The 15326-nt window shown below is 43.2% G+C and overlaps 1 protein-coding gene across 1 annotated transcript in view; it reads left to right on the top strand.

The window, feature by feature from the left end:
* The first annotated feature begins 3281 nt into the window (after positions 1-3281).
* Positions 3282-15326, top strand: part of mydgf (myeloid-derived growth factor) — a 38834-nt gene continuing 26789 nt past the window's right edge. Inside the window, exons 1-3 of the mRNA XM_072593868.1 lie at positions 3282-3461; positions 7885-7935; positions 14390-14451. Of these exons, the coding sequence (XP_072449969.1) occupies positions 3324-3461; positions 7885-7935; positions 14390-14451 (251 nt within the window). The 5' untranslated portion in view covers positions 3282-3323. The remainder of the gene's footprint in view (positions 3462-7884; positions 7936-14389; positions 14452-15326) is intronic.

The following is a 15326-nucleotide window of genomic DNA, read 5'->3' as shown; positions in this document are numbered from 1 at the left end:
AAACACAGACAGGAAAGACTGGCACGTTTTTCACTGGAGCATAGGAAGTTGAGGGGTGAGATTTATAAAATCATGAGGGGCATAAAGTGAACAGCAAAGGCCTTTTCCTTAGGGTGGGAGAGATCAAAACTAGGGGGTATCATTTTAAGGTGAGAGGAGAAATATTTAAAGCGGACATGAAGGGCAACCTTTACAGAGTGATTTGTTTGTGGACTGAAATACCAGAAGAAGTGGTGGATGCAGGTATACTAACAATGTTTAAAAGCCATGAGGAGGAGCCAGCATTGCACTGGGTTGGACAAAGTTAAAAATAACACAACAATCTTAAGAACGTGACTTAAAAGAAGATCTGGGATTTACATATTAATGAACCGAAACTGGCAACCCATTCTAAAAGAGGAAAGACTTAACAACAATCAAGGGTTGGATTAGTGGTGCTGGAAGAGCACAGCAGTTCAGGCAGCATCCAACGAGCAGCGAAATCAACGTTTCGGGCAAAAGCCCTTCATCAGGAATAAAGGCAGTGAGCCTGAAGCATGGAGAGATAAGCTAGAGGAGGGTGGGGGTGGGGAGAGAGTAGCATAGAGTACAATGGGTGAGTGGGGGAGGAAATGAAGGTGATAGGTCAAGGAGGAGAGGGTGGAGTGGATAGGCGGAAAAGAAGATAGGCAGGTTGGACAAGTCAAGGAGACAGTAACTGAGTTGGAAGTTTGAAACTAGGATGAGGTGGGGGAAGGGGAAATGAGGAAGCTGTTGAAGTACACATTGATGCCCTGGGGTTGAAGTGTTCCGAGGCGGAAGATGAGGTGTTCTTCCTCCAGGCGTCTGGTGGTGAGGGAGCGGCGGTGAAGGAGGCCCAGGACCTCCATGTCCTCGGCAGAGTGGGAGGGGGAGTTGAAATGTTGGGCCACGGGGCGGTTTGGTTGATTGGTGCGGGTGTCTCGGAGATGTTCCCTAAAGCGCTCTGCTAGGAGGCGCCCAGTCTCCCCAATGTAGAGGAGACCACATTGGGAGCAACGGATACAATAAATGATATTGGTGGATGTGCAGGTGAAACTTTGATGGATGTGGAAGGCTCCTTTAGGGCCTTGGATAGAGGTGAGGGAGGAGGTGTGGGCACAGGTTTTACAGTTCCTGCGGTGGCAGGGGAAAGTGCCAGAATGGGAGGGTGGGTCGTAGGGGGGTGTGGACCTGACCAGGTAGTCACGGAGGGAACGGTCTATGCCTGTCTCTTTGTTGGCTATGTAGAACAGTTGATCTTCCGTAATTACACCGGCACCACTCTCCACCTCTTCCTCCGCTACATTGATGACTGCATTGGCGCCACCTCGTGCTCCCGCGAGGAGGTTGAGCAATTCATCAACTTCACCAACACATTCCACCCTGACCTTAAATTTACCTGGACTATCTCTGACACCTCGCTTCCCTTCCTGGACCTCTCCATCTCCATTAGTGACGACCGACTTGACACTGACATTTTTTACAAACCCACTGACTCCCATAGCTACCTGGATTACACCTCTTCCCACCCTATCTCTTGCAAAAATGCCATCCCGTATTCCCAATTTCTCCGCCTCCGCCGTATCTGCTCCCAGGAGGACCAGTTCCACCATAGGACACACCAGATGGCCTCCTTCTTTAAAGACCGCAATTTCCCTTCCCACGTGGTTAAAGATGCCCTCCAACGCATCTCGTCCACATCCCGCACCTCTGCCCTCAGACCCCACCCCTCCAACCGTAACAAGGACAGAACGCCCCTGGTGCTCACCTTCCACCCTACAAACCTTCGCATCAACCAAATCATCTACCGACATTTCCGCCACCTCCAAACAGACCCCACCACCAGGGATATATTTCCCTCCCCACCCCTTTCCGCCTTCCGCAAAGACCGTTCCCTCCGTGACTACCTGGTCAGGTCCACACCCCCCTACGACCCACCCTCCCATTCTGGCACTTTCCCCTGCCACCGCAGGAACTGTAAAACCTGTGCCCACACCTCCTCCCTCACCTCTATCCAAGGCCCTAAAGGAGCTTTCCACATCCATCAAAGTTTCACCTGCACATCCACCAATATCATTTATTGTATCCGTTGCTCCCGATGTGGTCTCCTCTACATTGGGGAGACTGGGCGCCTCCTAGCAGAGCGCTTTAGGGAACATCTCCGAGACACCCGCACCAATCAACCAAACCGCCCCGTGGCCCAACATTTCAACTCCCCCTCCCACTCTGCCGAGGACATGGAGGTCCTGGGCCTCCTTCACCGCCGCTCCCTCACCACCAGACGCCTGGAGGAAGAACGCCTCATCTTCCGCCTCGGAACACTTCAACCCCAGGGCATCAATGTGGACTTCAACAGCTTCCTCATTTCCCCTTCCCCCACCTCATCCTAGTTTCAAACTTCCAGCTCAGTTACTGTCTCCTTGACTTGTCCAACCTGCCTATCTTCTTTTCCACCTGTCCACTCCACCCTCTCCTCCTTGACCTATCACCTTCATCCTCTCCCCCACTCACCCATTGTACTCTATGCTACTCTCTCCCCACCCCCACCCTCCTCTAGCTTATCTCTCCACGCTTCAGGCTCACTGCCTTTATTCCTCATGAAGGGCTTTTGCCCGAAACATTGATTTCGCTGCTCATTGGATGCTGCCTGAACTGCTGTGCTCTTCCAGCACCACTAATCCAGTATTTGGTTTTCAGCATCTGCAGTCATTGGTTTTACCTTAACAATCAAGGGTTGTTTAATATATCATTTTAGTTGCATGACGCTGTCATCTTTTACTATAAAAATTCTGTGTCTTATGTCCTGCTTCACAGCTACCTGATGAAGGAACAAATAAACCTGTTGGACTATAACCTGGCGTTGTGTGATTTTTTAAAAAAAAACTTAGAAGCCATTTCGAAAAGTTCGTACAGAGGCAACTTTGGAGCAATATGAGCTACGCGCAGGGAGATGGGATTAGTTTAGTTTGGGAATATGGTCAGTGTGGATTAGTTGAAAGGCAGGGTCTGTTTTACTGAAGCAAGAACAACAAATGCTGGAGATCTCAGCAGGTCAGGCAGCACCCATGGAAAGAAAGGAAGCTAAAGTTTTGAGTCTCAATTACTCCCCATCAGAGCTAGTCTAGTAATTTGCTCCTACCTGGGGTCTGTTTCCGTGCTGTATGTTTCTATCCTCATTATTTGCTTACCTACACTGGTTGTGTCATGAGGGCAAGTATTTCGAGAACGCCCGTCCGCTGGGTTGAATGGCACGAGAGTGTTGCCGTCAGTAGCATGGCGGTTGCGCAGTGAGGCGCAGGCCGCTGTTTGGAGCAAGAGGTGCAATGGCATGGGCTGGGCACGCGCTGCTGGCCGTTATTTTGATTTGCGCGGTCGGCTCGAGCGGCGCGGCCGGGCTCTCGCGCACGGGGGAGTTCGATGTCAGGCCGGGGGGCTTGGTGCAATCGCACAGTGAGACACTGGTAAGAGAACTGCTGCTATTGATGGGGCTGAGGAGCTGGGCCAGTGGCCTCCGGGACACCAGAACGTGGACTGCCAGGGCTTCAGCCGCCACGTCAGCCCTTGTCCGAGGAGGCCCTGGCAATGACATTCGAAACTTCATTCCCTGAACCCAGCAACACCTCGGATACTGTGTCTGCGCTCGGACTAAAGCCACCTTCCCATTTTGTAGCCAGGTGTTGTGGAGCAGCGTGGACTGGACGCAAATTGCATGCACTTATATAGTGCCCTTCACCACCATCGGGCGGGCTCAAGCCTTTTATCGAGCTGCCGCAACTTTTTTGTTAAAGTCGACGGTAATTTAGCAAATGTCAAAGTCAATGTGCACACTGCAGAATCCCGTACTCAACAATCCGATAATCAGTTTGAAATTCATTGAGGGACAAATACTGTTCAGGACATCAGGGATAAATCCCGGCTCCCTTCCAGATAGTATACTGGAACTGGGCCTGCACTATTTGGTGTTTAGAGGAATGTGAGAGTCAATCTTGCAGATAGTCTTGGTGATAGACTAGATCCAGAAAGGATGTTACCCCTGACAGTGGAGTCTGGAACCAGGGAACACAGTTTCAGGATAAAAGCCACTGAGGTGTCAGGTGAGGAAGAACTTCTTGCATCAGAGGTGATGAACATTTGGGATTCTGTACCCCCAGAGGGTTTTGGAAGCTCAGTCATTAAGTTCACGTAGATTTCCAGTCCCTAGAGACATTAGGGGGTACAGGGATCCTAGAGGATTACATCATTGAGGTGATAATTAGCTGTGATTTAGAATGTGAAGCAGGTTCTGGGCGGAATGGCCTCCTATATTTCTGTCCTCCGCATTGAGCAGTTGCATATCATTGATCAGTTGTGTCTGGGTGCACTACATTATCTGATAACTGGCACATGGCAGTCAGAGAAAATGCTTTTAAGACATTCTCAAAGCCAAACTGAAATGACTTCTGGGAGCGTCTTGGCCAGGACCACCCAAACTGATGATGAAACATCTGCAAAGTTGGAAGCATTTTAGCCCAAGTGGAGGTTACGTGTAAACAGCAGAAAGACAATTGCAAAAATCAGGCATTCCATTCAGCTGACTCATCAAACAACACCAACCCGATTGTGGCAAGGTGTGTGGCTTCAGCATTGGATTCTGTAGACAATGTCCAGACCCATTGTATCTGTGTAGCCAGACCCATAGTATCTGTGGAGCAGAAAATTACCCTTGGTCATAACAGGCTGCTTAAGAAGAGAAAGGAAGTTCTGGAATGTAACTTGAGGACAAAATCTTCTAAATTTTAAGTTGAGAATTGCCACTAGTGGAGATGAGGCTGACACCTAAGGACAGCTAAAAAAAATGGTGAATCAAATACGCTTATGCTCCTCCTCTTCTTCCTTTTTGTTCCTGTTCCTGCCACGGGCCCTGAGGTGGGTGGTGAAGAAATCCCAACAGTGATCACTGAGCCTAATCCCTGAAGGAGCAATAAGGTGTGCTGGAGTATTCAGCTAGTATGCTGCTGAACCTGCATGGGTACTTTTGAGTTGCAGGAAAAAGGTTTATCTTCACATGGCCAATAAAATCTGTGTTCAGTATATAGCACTTAAATGCAAATCCCTTTAATAATCCCTTTAACTGAAGAGCTTTTACATGCACGTTTATGTGGGAAGATGCACGTTTATGTGGGCGGCACGGTGGCACAGTGGTTAGCACTGCCTCACAGCGCCAGAGACCCGGGTTCAATTCCCGCCTCAGGCGACTCTCTGTGTGGAGTTTGCACGTTCTCCCCGTGTCTGCGTGGGTTTCCTCCGGGTGCTCCGGTTTCCTCCCACACTCCAAAGATGTGCAGGTCAGGTGAATTGGCCATACTAAATTGCCTGTAGTGTTAGGTAAGGGGTAGATGTAAGGGTATGGGTGGGTTGCGCTTCGGCGGGGCGGTGTGGACTTGTTGGGCCGAAGGGCCTGTTTCCACACTGTAAGTAATCTAATCTAATCTAATTAATACAGGCTTATACCTTGCTGAAATATACAATAAGAATTTAGCTCTAATATAGGAAGAGCATTTACAGGACAGAAGGACCAAGTCATTGTCAACATAACTTGATGAGAGTAGACTGGTGTGGCGCTAATTGGCCATGTTGAATTTATTCTGCTTTTTGAGTCGACAATTCTGCATAATTTTGTTGGCAACCTATTCAAATTTTATTATCTGGAAAGTGTTTAAAAATGAGGACATAAAGTCAAGCATAGATGCAAATACAAAGTTAAAAAGGGACAGTGTCCAGTCTGAAGGGAATATAAAACTTAAGTCCTTGGGTATTTTAACCTGAGACTACAGTTCTCTAATTAATGACTTCTACTCTGAACAGTAATGAGTATTTTAGTCGTCCTTTGTGTTCTTGTTGTTCCTTTATAATCACTGGGCATTTTCCTTTGAGAAGTGAAAATTCTTTACTGCTGGTACCAGTCACATATCCATATCCCCAGCTCTGTCAGAAATAGTGCCCTGTAATGTCAGCGATGTATTTCAATGTCTGAGTTTATTACTTCCAAGCTTGTTAAATGGCACATGAAGCCTTTCATCTCAAATATGTGAAACTTATGTAGGTGTAAATCAAAATAGGTCTTTTCATACCTGACGAGATGAACTAGTTTGTGTCTTTTGATAAAATGTTAACTTCAATTCAGACAATTTTGTTTATTCCACATTATTTTCACAAAGCTCAGTTGACTGGTGTGATCAGCTGATTGACTTAGCAGTCAGTCAATGGTTTCTGTTTTAGTCTATGAAAGGTCCTAAGTCTTAAAATTGGATCAAATCATACAAAAATTAGTCCATATTTTATTGCTAACATGACATAATACACAATTAAATGTGGATTTCCAGAAGATGTGAATTGTTAATCCATCAGGTGTGCTGTTGATATGTCTCAGTCTGTAATAATTTAGATTAGATTAGATTCCCTATAGTGTGGAAACAGGCCCTTCGGCCCAACCAGTCCACGACGACTCTCCGAAGAGTAACCCACCCAGACCCATTTCCCCTCTGACTAATGTACCTAATGCTATGGGCAATTTAGCATGGCCAATTCACCTGACCTGCACATCTTTGGACTGTGGAAGGAAACCGGAGCACCAGGAGGAAACCCACGCAGATACAGGGAGAATGTGTGGCTGGAATCGAACCTGGGATCCTGGTGCTGTGAGGCAGCAGCACCAACCACTGAACCACCATGGCGACCCATAAAATTAGATTAGATTCCCTACAGTGTGGAAACAGGCCCTTTGGCACAACAAGTCCACACCGACCCTCTGGATTAACCCACTCCCCTCTGAATAATGCACCTAACACTATGGACAATTTTAGCATGGCCAATTCACCTGACTTGCACATCTTTGGACTGTGGGAGGAAACTGGAGCACTTGGAGGAAACCCACACAGACATGGGGAGAATGTGCAAACACACAGACAGTTGCCCAAGACTGGAATCGAACCTGGGACCCTGGTGCTGTGAGGCAGCAGTGCTAACCACTGAGCCAGTGTGCTGCCCTAAAATTATCTTAGTACTGCACTGTTTCAGCCTGGATTATGTGTTTAGATTAGATTAGATTCCCTATAGTGTGGAAACAGGCCCTTCATCCTAACAAGTCTATACCGACTCTGTGAAGTGTAACCCACCCCCCTCTGACTAATGCACCTTACACTATGGACAATTTAGCATGGCCAATTCACCTGACCTGCACATCTTTGGACTGTGGGAGGAAACCGGAGCACCTGGAGGAAACCCAAGCAGACATAGGGAGAATGTGCCAACTCCACACACACAGTTGCTCAAGGCTGGAATTGAACCTGGAACCGGTATATTTTTGGGGATATTATTTAAACTGATTGGCCTAATTCAAATTTGTTTTTGTCTCCATCTGATGGACCAAAAGGTTACATTATATCATATTCAGAACACTTGGTGCTGTCAGGTAGTTCTGCTAGCTTTTAACTTTCTTAAAGGTACAGTACATTTCGACACCTTCATAACAAGTTATTGCAGCAAAGTGACCACATGATTTGTCCAAGGTGACATTCCACATATTCCATGAAAATTTGCTTTAAAGTTCAATGTCAGAACTTGTTTGTTGTATTTGATTTATGAATTTTAAAAAAGAGAAACAATATTCAATTTGCTATGCATAGTTTTAAGCTGTGCCGTACCTTTTTAGTTTGCAAAATGAGAGGAAGAAACTTTTAAACACTATTCTCACTGATTTGCATTTCAGCTTTAAAGGTGGCCTGAAAAGGCTTTTCTATTCAACTAAAAGAAAGTGATCTTAATTGAAATGTGAATTACAAGTAGTAAGTATAGTTTTAGATTAAAATATTTCATGAAGAAAATTTGCATTTTGCTTCCATTTAGGGTGAACATGTATGCACATTCACATATGCATCTCAAGGAGGAACCAATGAGGTGAGTGGTGAACAAGGGAATCTGACCTAAGCATGCTCAGTGTGTAGTTAGTTAATTCTTGTGTTTGGACTGAAGCTATTTAAAATATTCAACAATTCTTAAACGTTGCAGTTGTCCAGACACTGTTAAGCACTGCAAGCTGACAGCTGAAAAATATCTGGGCTTGTCTCACACTTATAGTTGCAGAAAATGGAGGTCAATACAAACTCTTTTTAATTACAGCATTTTTGCAAGTGGAAAGCAAGAGTTCTGTCTTGAGATACCCTGCTGCCAATGTTTGTCCTAATTTGACCATAGTTCATTTTGTATTATTTACAAGTTGGATCAAATCCAAAATGTGATGTGGCTGTCCTACAGTTGATGTGCTTAAACATTTGTCATCTTGAACCAATGGAACCCATGTGCAGTAAGTATTCCCACTGTGTTGTTAGAGTCATAGCGACATAGAGCTGTTCAGGGTGAAAACAGACTCTTCACTCCAACTCGTCCATGCTGATCAGATAGCCTAAATTAATCTAGTCTCATTTGGCCCATATCCCTCTAAGCCCTTTCTGTTCATGTACCCATCCAGATGCCTTTTAAATGTTGTAATTGTACCAATCTCCACCGTTTCCTCTGGTAGCTCATTCCATATACGCACTATCCTCTGCATGAAAATGTTGTCCCTTGGGTCCCTTTTAAATCTTTCTCTTCTCACCTGAAAGCTATGCCCTCTTGTTTTGGACTCTGTTACCTGGGGAAAAGACTTTGGCTATGTACCCTATCCATGTCCCTCAGGACTTTATAAATGTCTATAAGGTCACTTCTCAGCCTCTGGTGCTCGAGGGAAAATAGCCCCAGCTGATTCTGCCTCTCCCCTTAGCTCAAACCCTCCAACTCTGGCAACATCTTTGTAAATTTTTTCTGAACCTTTACAAGTTTCACAACATCCTTTCTAAAGCAGGAGACCAGAATTGAATTTAGTATTCCAAAAGTGGCCTAACTGATGTACTGTACAACTGCAACATGACCTCCCAACTCTTGTATTCAATGCAGTACCAAATGCTACCTTCAATATCTTGTCTACCTGTGTCTCTACTTTCAAGAAACTATGAACCTGCAGTCCAAGGTCACTTTGTTCAGCAACACTCCCTTGGACCTTACCATTAAAGTCCTGACTGGCCTTTCCTAAATGCAACACTTTCACCATTATATAAATTAAATTCCATCTGTCACTTCTCAACCCATTAGCCCAGCTGATCAAGATCCCATTGTTTTCCTAGGTAACCTTCTTCGCTGTCCATTACATCTCTAATTTTGGTGTCATCTGCAAACTTACTAACCATATCTCCTATGTTCACATCCAAATCATTTATACTAATGACAAAAAGCAGTCGACCCAGCACTGATCCTTTTGGCACACTGCTGGTCACAGATCTCCAGTCTAAAAATCCAGGGTATTTGCAGGATTTTGACAGAATAACATTTAAAGATGTGGTTCCAAGTGATGTTTGGCTTGGAGAGGAATGTGCAAGTGATGCTGCCTCTGTGTATCTGCTGGCCTTGTCCTGCTAAGTGAGAGTTGCCCAAGTCTTTTGCATATGGGTGTTAGATTTTTCTCTCACTCCGGGAGCTAATGGTGAGGACATTTCAGAAAGATAGGATCTGGCCCAGCAATATACGCGAATTTCAGAAAAAGTATTCAAAAGCAACAAACTGATAATTTATACAACTAACTAATAAAACAATTTTTTTGTCTTTTTGTTTAAGAAGCAAAGCTACAGAGAGACAGCCTAAGCCCTGATAAAAAGTGAAAGGGATGAGGCCGCACCAAAGTGAAGAGTTAGGTTTAACTAACATTGATCTTCATTTATGTCTGCTGGCGCACACTCCAAGCTGGCTCAGGTGTCTTCATATGAAAGTAGGAATTGGAAGCCATTTGCCTTCAAACTGTGTTATCCTCCTCTTTCAGCTTGCTTTGTGGGAGGATGGAGGGCTGGGTTGATGTGTGTTTGCCTCACTCTTGGTATCCGGGTTTGCACATTCCTTCCCATGCATACTTAACTGTCCCACATGTGACTACATATTCCCACCTATTCACCCACACACTTTTGTTGTCTGTCTTGTGATCTTGACTTTCTTTTTCAGGGGCTCATGCCTGAGTAGGACCCTTGTGCCTCTCACTCACAATTCATTACCTGTTTGCCTTGTATCTGCCTGGTGAGCACCAACTTGGCAGGCATTCCTGCCCTTGCATTACACAACCACTATACCACCCATTCACCCTTTCCCTTCCACCAGTAGACTCAGTGCTGCCTCTGCTTTTGCAGGTCTGCAGGCTTTTTTGTGCTTAAGGAGAAGTAGGGAATGAATATCCTGCGAGAACAGTCACAAAGACTGGAGATTTAGGGGCTCCAGCTGTGAAGGAACAAGCATAACCTGAAGGTGGCAACCAAGCTGTTGAGTGTGGGCCAGTGTAGTGTGAGAGTGTCTTCCAAAGGCTTTACGACTACCTATGGATGAGTAAACAGTAATGCCAGAAGTGAGAATCCTTGAAACGGAATGCTGCCATCGACGTTTGCCACCACCTGAAGAGACCTCTGCAGCCTTCAGCTTGGGAGGAATTGCTGTGCCTAAATTGCTGAAGATCACCAATAGATTCAACTTTCCCATGGGGGTCCTTTCACATTGCAACAGGGGACTTGAGTAGCATCATCCAATTAGCCACTTACAAGTGTATTTTTGAGCTCTCAGGCAGCTTTTTAGGAAAACTTATTTGTTTAGCAGTTCACCAGGGACTCGGAGAACCAAGCTATCTGATTTGTTTCTATTACTGGATTTCTTGCAATCTAAGAGGTCATTGACTGCACATGTTTGACGCTCAGATCTCCTAGCATCATCCAGCCAGATTCCTGAGTAGGAATGGAATGCACTCCCTCAGTATTCAGCTTGTTTGTGACAAGGTGAGTGCTTGTATCTAGTAAACTGCCACAATGCTTACGTTAGTTACACAGCACTCAAGTCCTTCAAACTTTCTTTCCTTTTCCTAAGCTCTACTGTTGGCTTGTGGGTGTCAAGTGGTAAATCTAAAAATCATGCCCTCCAGTATTTAATCCTTAGATTGATGCTGAATAGTAGTACAATGCTAGCCATTATTGGGCTCCCATTTAGTCTACTGAAGATGGAGTTCCGTTGCCTGTAACACTAAGGAAGAGTATTCCAGTACTCTGTAAGCTATGTCTCTGAGTTAGTGATTGTTTTGCATGCCATGCACAACTTAGCTTGACGATGCTGGCAACTTGGATAAAGAAGAAATGGACCAGGCATGTTTCCTCAGATAAGGACAAAGGATATCTGATGGAAACAATGATGAAGCTGAAGTTGTTACTGCTGAAGAATCTATGATAGTAATGAGACGTGGCAAACATATTCAAGAGAATGCACATATCGGTTAGATTTGAAGGCAAATGACTTCTGACTACCGTATATGGGAAGTCAGCTAAGACCAAACTCTGCCTATGCAGTATCCAGTTTTGAAGGGAATATTTGATTTTAACATTTGGATTTTGTGTACCTTTTTCGGCATTCAGTGATTTTGTTTTTAAACTTGGTTTCGCTATAATGCTCCGTTGTTCAGATTCCTGGTCAGAAATATGACATCCGGAAATTGGAGCTCAGAAAGTCCCAGCTACTTTCAAAATTTCATACATTTCCATAAGTAACTTGAGAATGTAACTTGAGGATACAGTCTTTTGAATTTTGATTTGAGAAGTGCACCAGTGGAGATGAGGCTGACACCAAGAAACAGCCCAAAAAAAAGTAAATGATGAATCGATTACGCTCGCGCTCCTCCTCCTCCTCCTCCTTTTTGCCTCTACTCCTGCCACTGGCTCTGTGGTGAGTGGTGAAGGAATCCCAACATTATCCACTTAGCCTAATCCGTGAAGGAGCAATAAGATGTGCGGAGTATTCAACTAGTATGGTGCTGAACCTGCATGGGTACTTTTGAGTTGCAGGAAAAAGATTTATCTTCACGTGGCCAATCAAATCTGTGTTCAGTGTAGAGCAAATCATTGCCAAAACTTAATTGCAAATCCCTTTTAATAGGACACTGAAGAGCTTTTACATGATCTTTTGTATGGGAAGATGAATACAGGCTTAAACCTTGCTGAAATATACAATAAGAATTTAGCTCTAATATAGGAAGAGCAATTACAGGACAGAAGGACCAAGTCATTGTCAACATGGGGTTTCTCATGTACGGAAGGAAAGGAAAACCATTTACAGAATCATGAAATTTGAGCAGTAGTAGCATGTTTAAATGGCATTTTGACATTCAGTTTCATTCTGTGTAAGATTGAGATTATAAAAATTATTTCCTTTGAACTTGTGGAATATTAAATAGAAAATCTTGTAGCAAGGTGTAAATTATTTAATCCTTTTACTGTTTTATTCACTGTTTGGCTGAAGTATTATCAGAGTACCTGCGCTCATATCTGCTGTTATTGTCAGTTTGGCCAGGAGGTGGTGTGCACAAACAATGTTTCACTTCTACTTATTGTTACATAACTTGTTCTCTGACCCCATTTGTCACTGTTTACCCATCCAGTGTTTTACTTTTTTAAACAGAAAATAAAGCACTGCCAACTCTCTTAAACTGAAAGTAAAATGCTCTCTATACTGTCCCTGTCCCATGATGGGGACAAGAAGGGGTTAGATAGAGAGTAAAACTTCCTTTGCTAACTCTATCCTTCTGTTGAACAGTTTGGTGGATACACTGTTGAGCTGTGTAATTCTAAAGCAGCTAATTTCCGACTGAAGATAGCTTTTGATAACTTGGATACTCATGTCATAGCACAAATTATGTTAGGTATTGAATGAAAATAATTGTCTGTCTTAATCGTGTTTACTTCGAAAAGAAATGGAGTAATGCAAATAAGCAAATATAGAGATTTAGTGTAATTTCTGTAATTTCTAATGTGTCTCATACAAATTTAAAGCATGGAAGGAATCTATTTAGTTTATCATGTTTCCATTCTCTTTATAAGAGGTGATTTTTCATGGAGCATAGTTCCATGATTAACTGTTGCTCTTAAATGTTTCCATTCGTGGTACGTCATGTGAGCCCTATTAACTGGCATCATGATGTTACTCCTGGAAGTATGAGAGCCAGTCATAATAGCCTTCCTACATACAAAGTAAGGGATAGTAAATGGGGCAGCACGGTGACTCAGTGGTTAGCACTGCTGCCTAAAAGCGCCAGGAACCAGGGTTCGATTCTGGCCTTGGACGACTGTGTGGAATATCCACATTCTCCCATGTCTGTGGTGGTTTCCTCCGGATGCTCCGGTTTCTCCAACAATCCAAAGATGTGCAGGTGAGGTGAATTGGCCATGCTAAATTGCCCATAGAGTCACAGGGATATGTAGACTAGGTGCGTTATTAATCAGAGGTGAATATAGGGTAGGCGAATGGGTCTGAATAGGTTACTGTTCAGTGGGTCAGTGTAGACGTGTTGGGTCCAAGGGCCTATTTACACACTGTAGGGATACTAATTCAAGATTTGACAGTCTGCTCAAGGGTATATGCAGTGAACTGAGAAGATTCTAATCATGTGAGATAACCCGATCTGTCCCACAAGTAGAAGTGCCTAAGGCTCTCTACCATAAAGGGGAAACAAGCTTTTGTGCTTTACCTGGATAAATGTTCTTCACTTATAAACCCAGTCTGAATGTTGGCAGGCAGATTTGTCATGGATGCAGCACAGCTCATCTTGTACCTGACCTTTTCAAATTTCCATATTTTTAGTTTTAGTTCAGAAATCACTGAATAGTCAACAGAAGCACGAATCCAATTCAACAGTAATTATGACTTGCACTGCTTGCACAAGTAAACGGCAATGTTGTGAAGTTTTAACTTATAGTTACTAAGAAAAGTCTTCTTTTTATGACCGAGAAGTTGGAATTTATTGGTGCATTATGGACACATATCAATGTTCTGTCATGATGGGTATTCACCTGGCATCTATTTGTCTGTTCTCTTTAATGATGCTAACTGAATTTGGAATACTGCTTCCCACTGACTCACCTTTCCTCTCATGAAACCTGAAAACCAGCTCGTAATTCATGTCAAACATTTCATACTTCCTCAAAGAAGTTTGAAATGCTTTCAGAGTTTAGGTTGGAAACCTTAGTTGGGAAGCTTAAATGTGTTGATATTTGCTTATTGTTTAATTTCTTTTCATAAGACTTGAACTAATATTGCAGGATTCTTTTATCTGATTTAACACCTCCCCAACAGGAATTTATTTTTAATCTACGTTTAATCAGCCACACTTCAGAAGACTGCAACCTTAGTTTTCAAGCCTGCAGCTGCTATGGTTACTGTAAATTAACTGATTATAGTACAGAAATAATGAAGACTTTCTTCTGTAAATGTCTTTGTTTGATGAAGTATAATTGCTTTTCCCCTGCAGCAATGGCACATGAGTGTAGGCATCAGTGAGGACAACAAGCTATTCTCTTGCTCTGTCTGGCGGTAAGTGAATCAGGATTTATGACCCTGCTTTGAATAAGCATTGTTACATGAAATAGGTATCATTAAACCTATTTAACATGAATTTAGTAACTTCAGTGAAGCGTTTTAGCGTAAGTCATTCATCTTAGAAAAACACTGGATACATTTCAATGCTGCTTTCCTTTAGAACCTGGTTTATAGTATATATCCCAAAACATACACAGGACTTTATTTTCTGGGATGAAGGAAACTCTTTGCCTGTTTCCACCTTGCATGTTGATATGATTATTATGTCAATAAATATTTGTATGACTTTAATTTCACAAGCAAATGTAATACCTGTATTAAGAAACACAGCTAATTTGCAGTATTATGTTAAGTTCTCAATTAACTGATGTGGCGATCTTGTTCAGCATATTTATAGTTGTGGTGCAGAAGATCTGGTTTCACGCCCTATCTTTTCCAGAGGTGTGTTGCAACGTGTCTGAAGAGGTTGATTTAAAAACACCTACTTTATAGTATGTTCCTTCCTGACCTACGCAAAGGAAATACCATTACAGTTGGTTTCATTTATGAACTTGAAAGTAACGCCTGCACATTTTGCAGATGTATTCATTACTGAATTGTTGAAGTAGATTTGGAAAAATTATTTTCACCTATATTTTCTAAATTAAACTCAACAATTGTTCTCAAATTGCACCTGTACCTAATATCAAAATCAGTTGAAAATCTCTTCCCATTAGTACTTGATTGTAGTTTAACATAGCTGAGACATTTATCATTTTGAAAGAAAGGTCCATATTTATACCGATGAGTACTTTTTGCAGTCTAAAAGGCCACTTCACTTGGTTGCAATTATACTTCTCTAAAATGGTAATGATGATATAAGGAACTAA

Source organism: Chiloscyllium punctatum, chromosome 24, assembly GCF_047496795.1.
Source record: "Chiloscyllium punctatum isolate Juve2018m chromosome 24, sChiPun1.3, whole genome shotgun sequence".
Taxonomy (NCBI): Eukaryota; Metazoa; Chordata; class Chondrichthyes; order Orectolobiformes; family Hemiscylliidae; genus Chiloscyllium; species Chiloscyllium punctatum.
The sequence above is the reverse complement of the archived record's forward strand: the minus strand, read 5'-3'. Positions and strand labels throughout refer to the sequence as shown.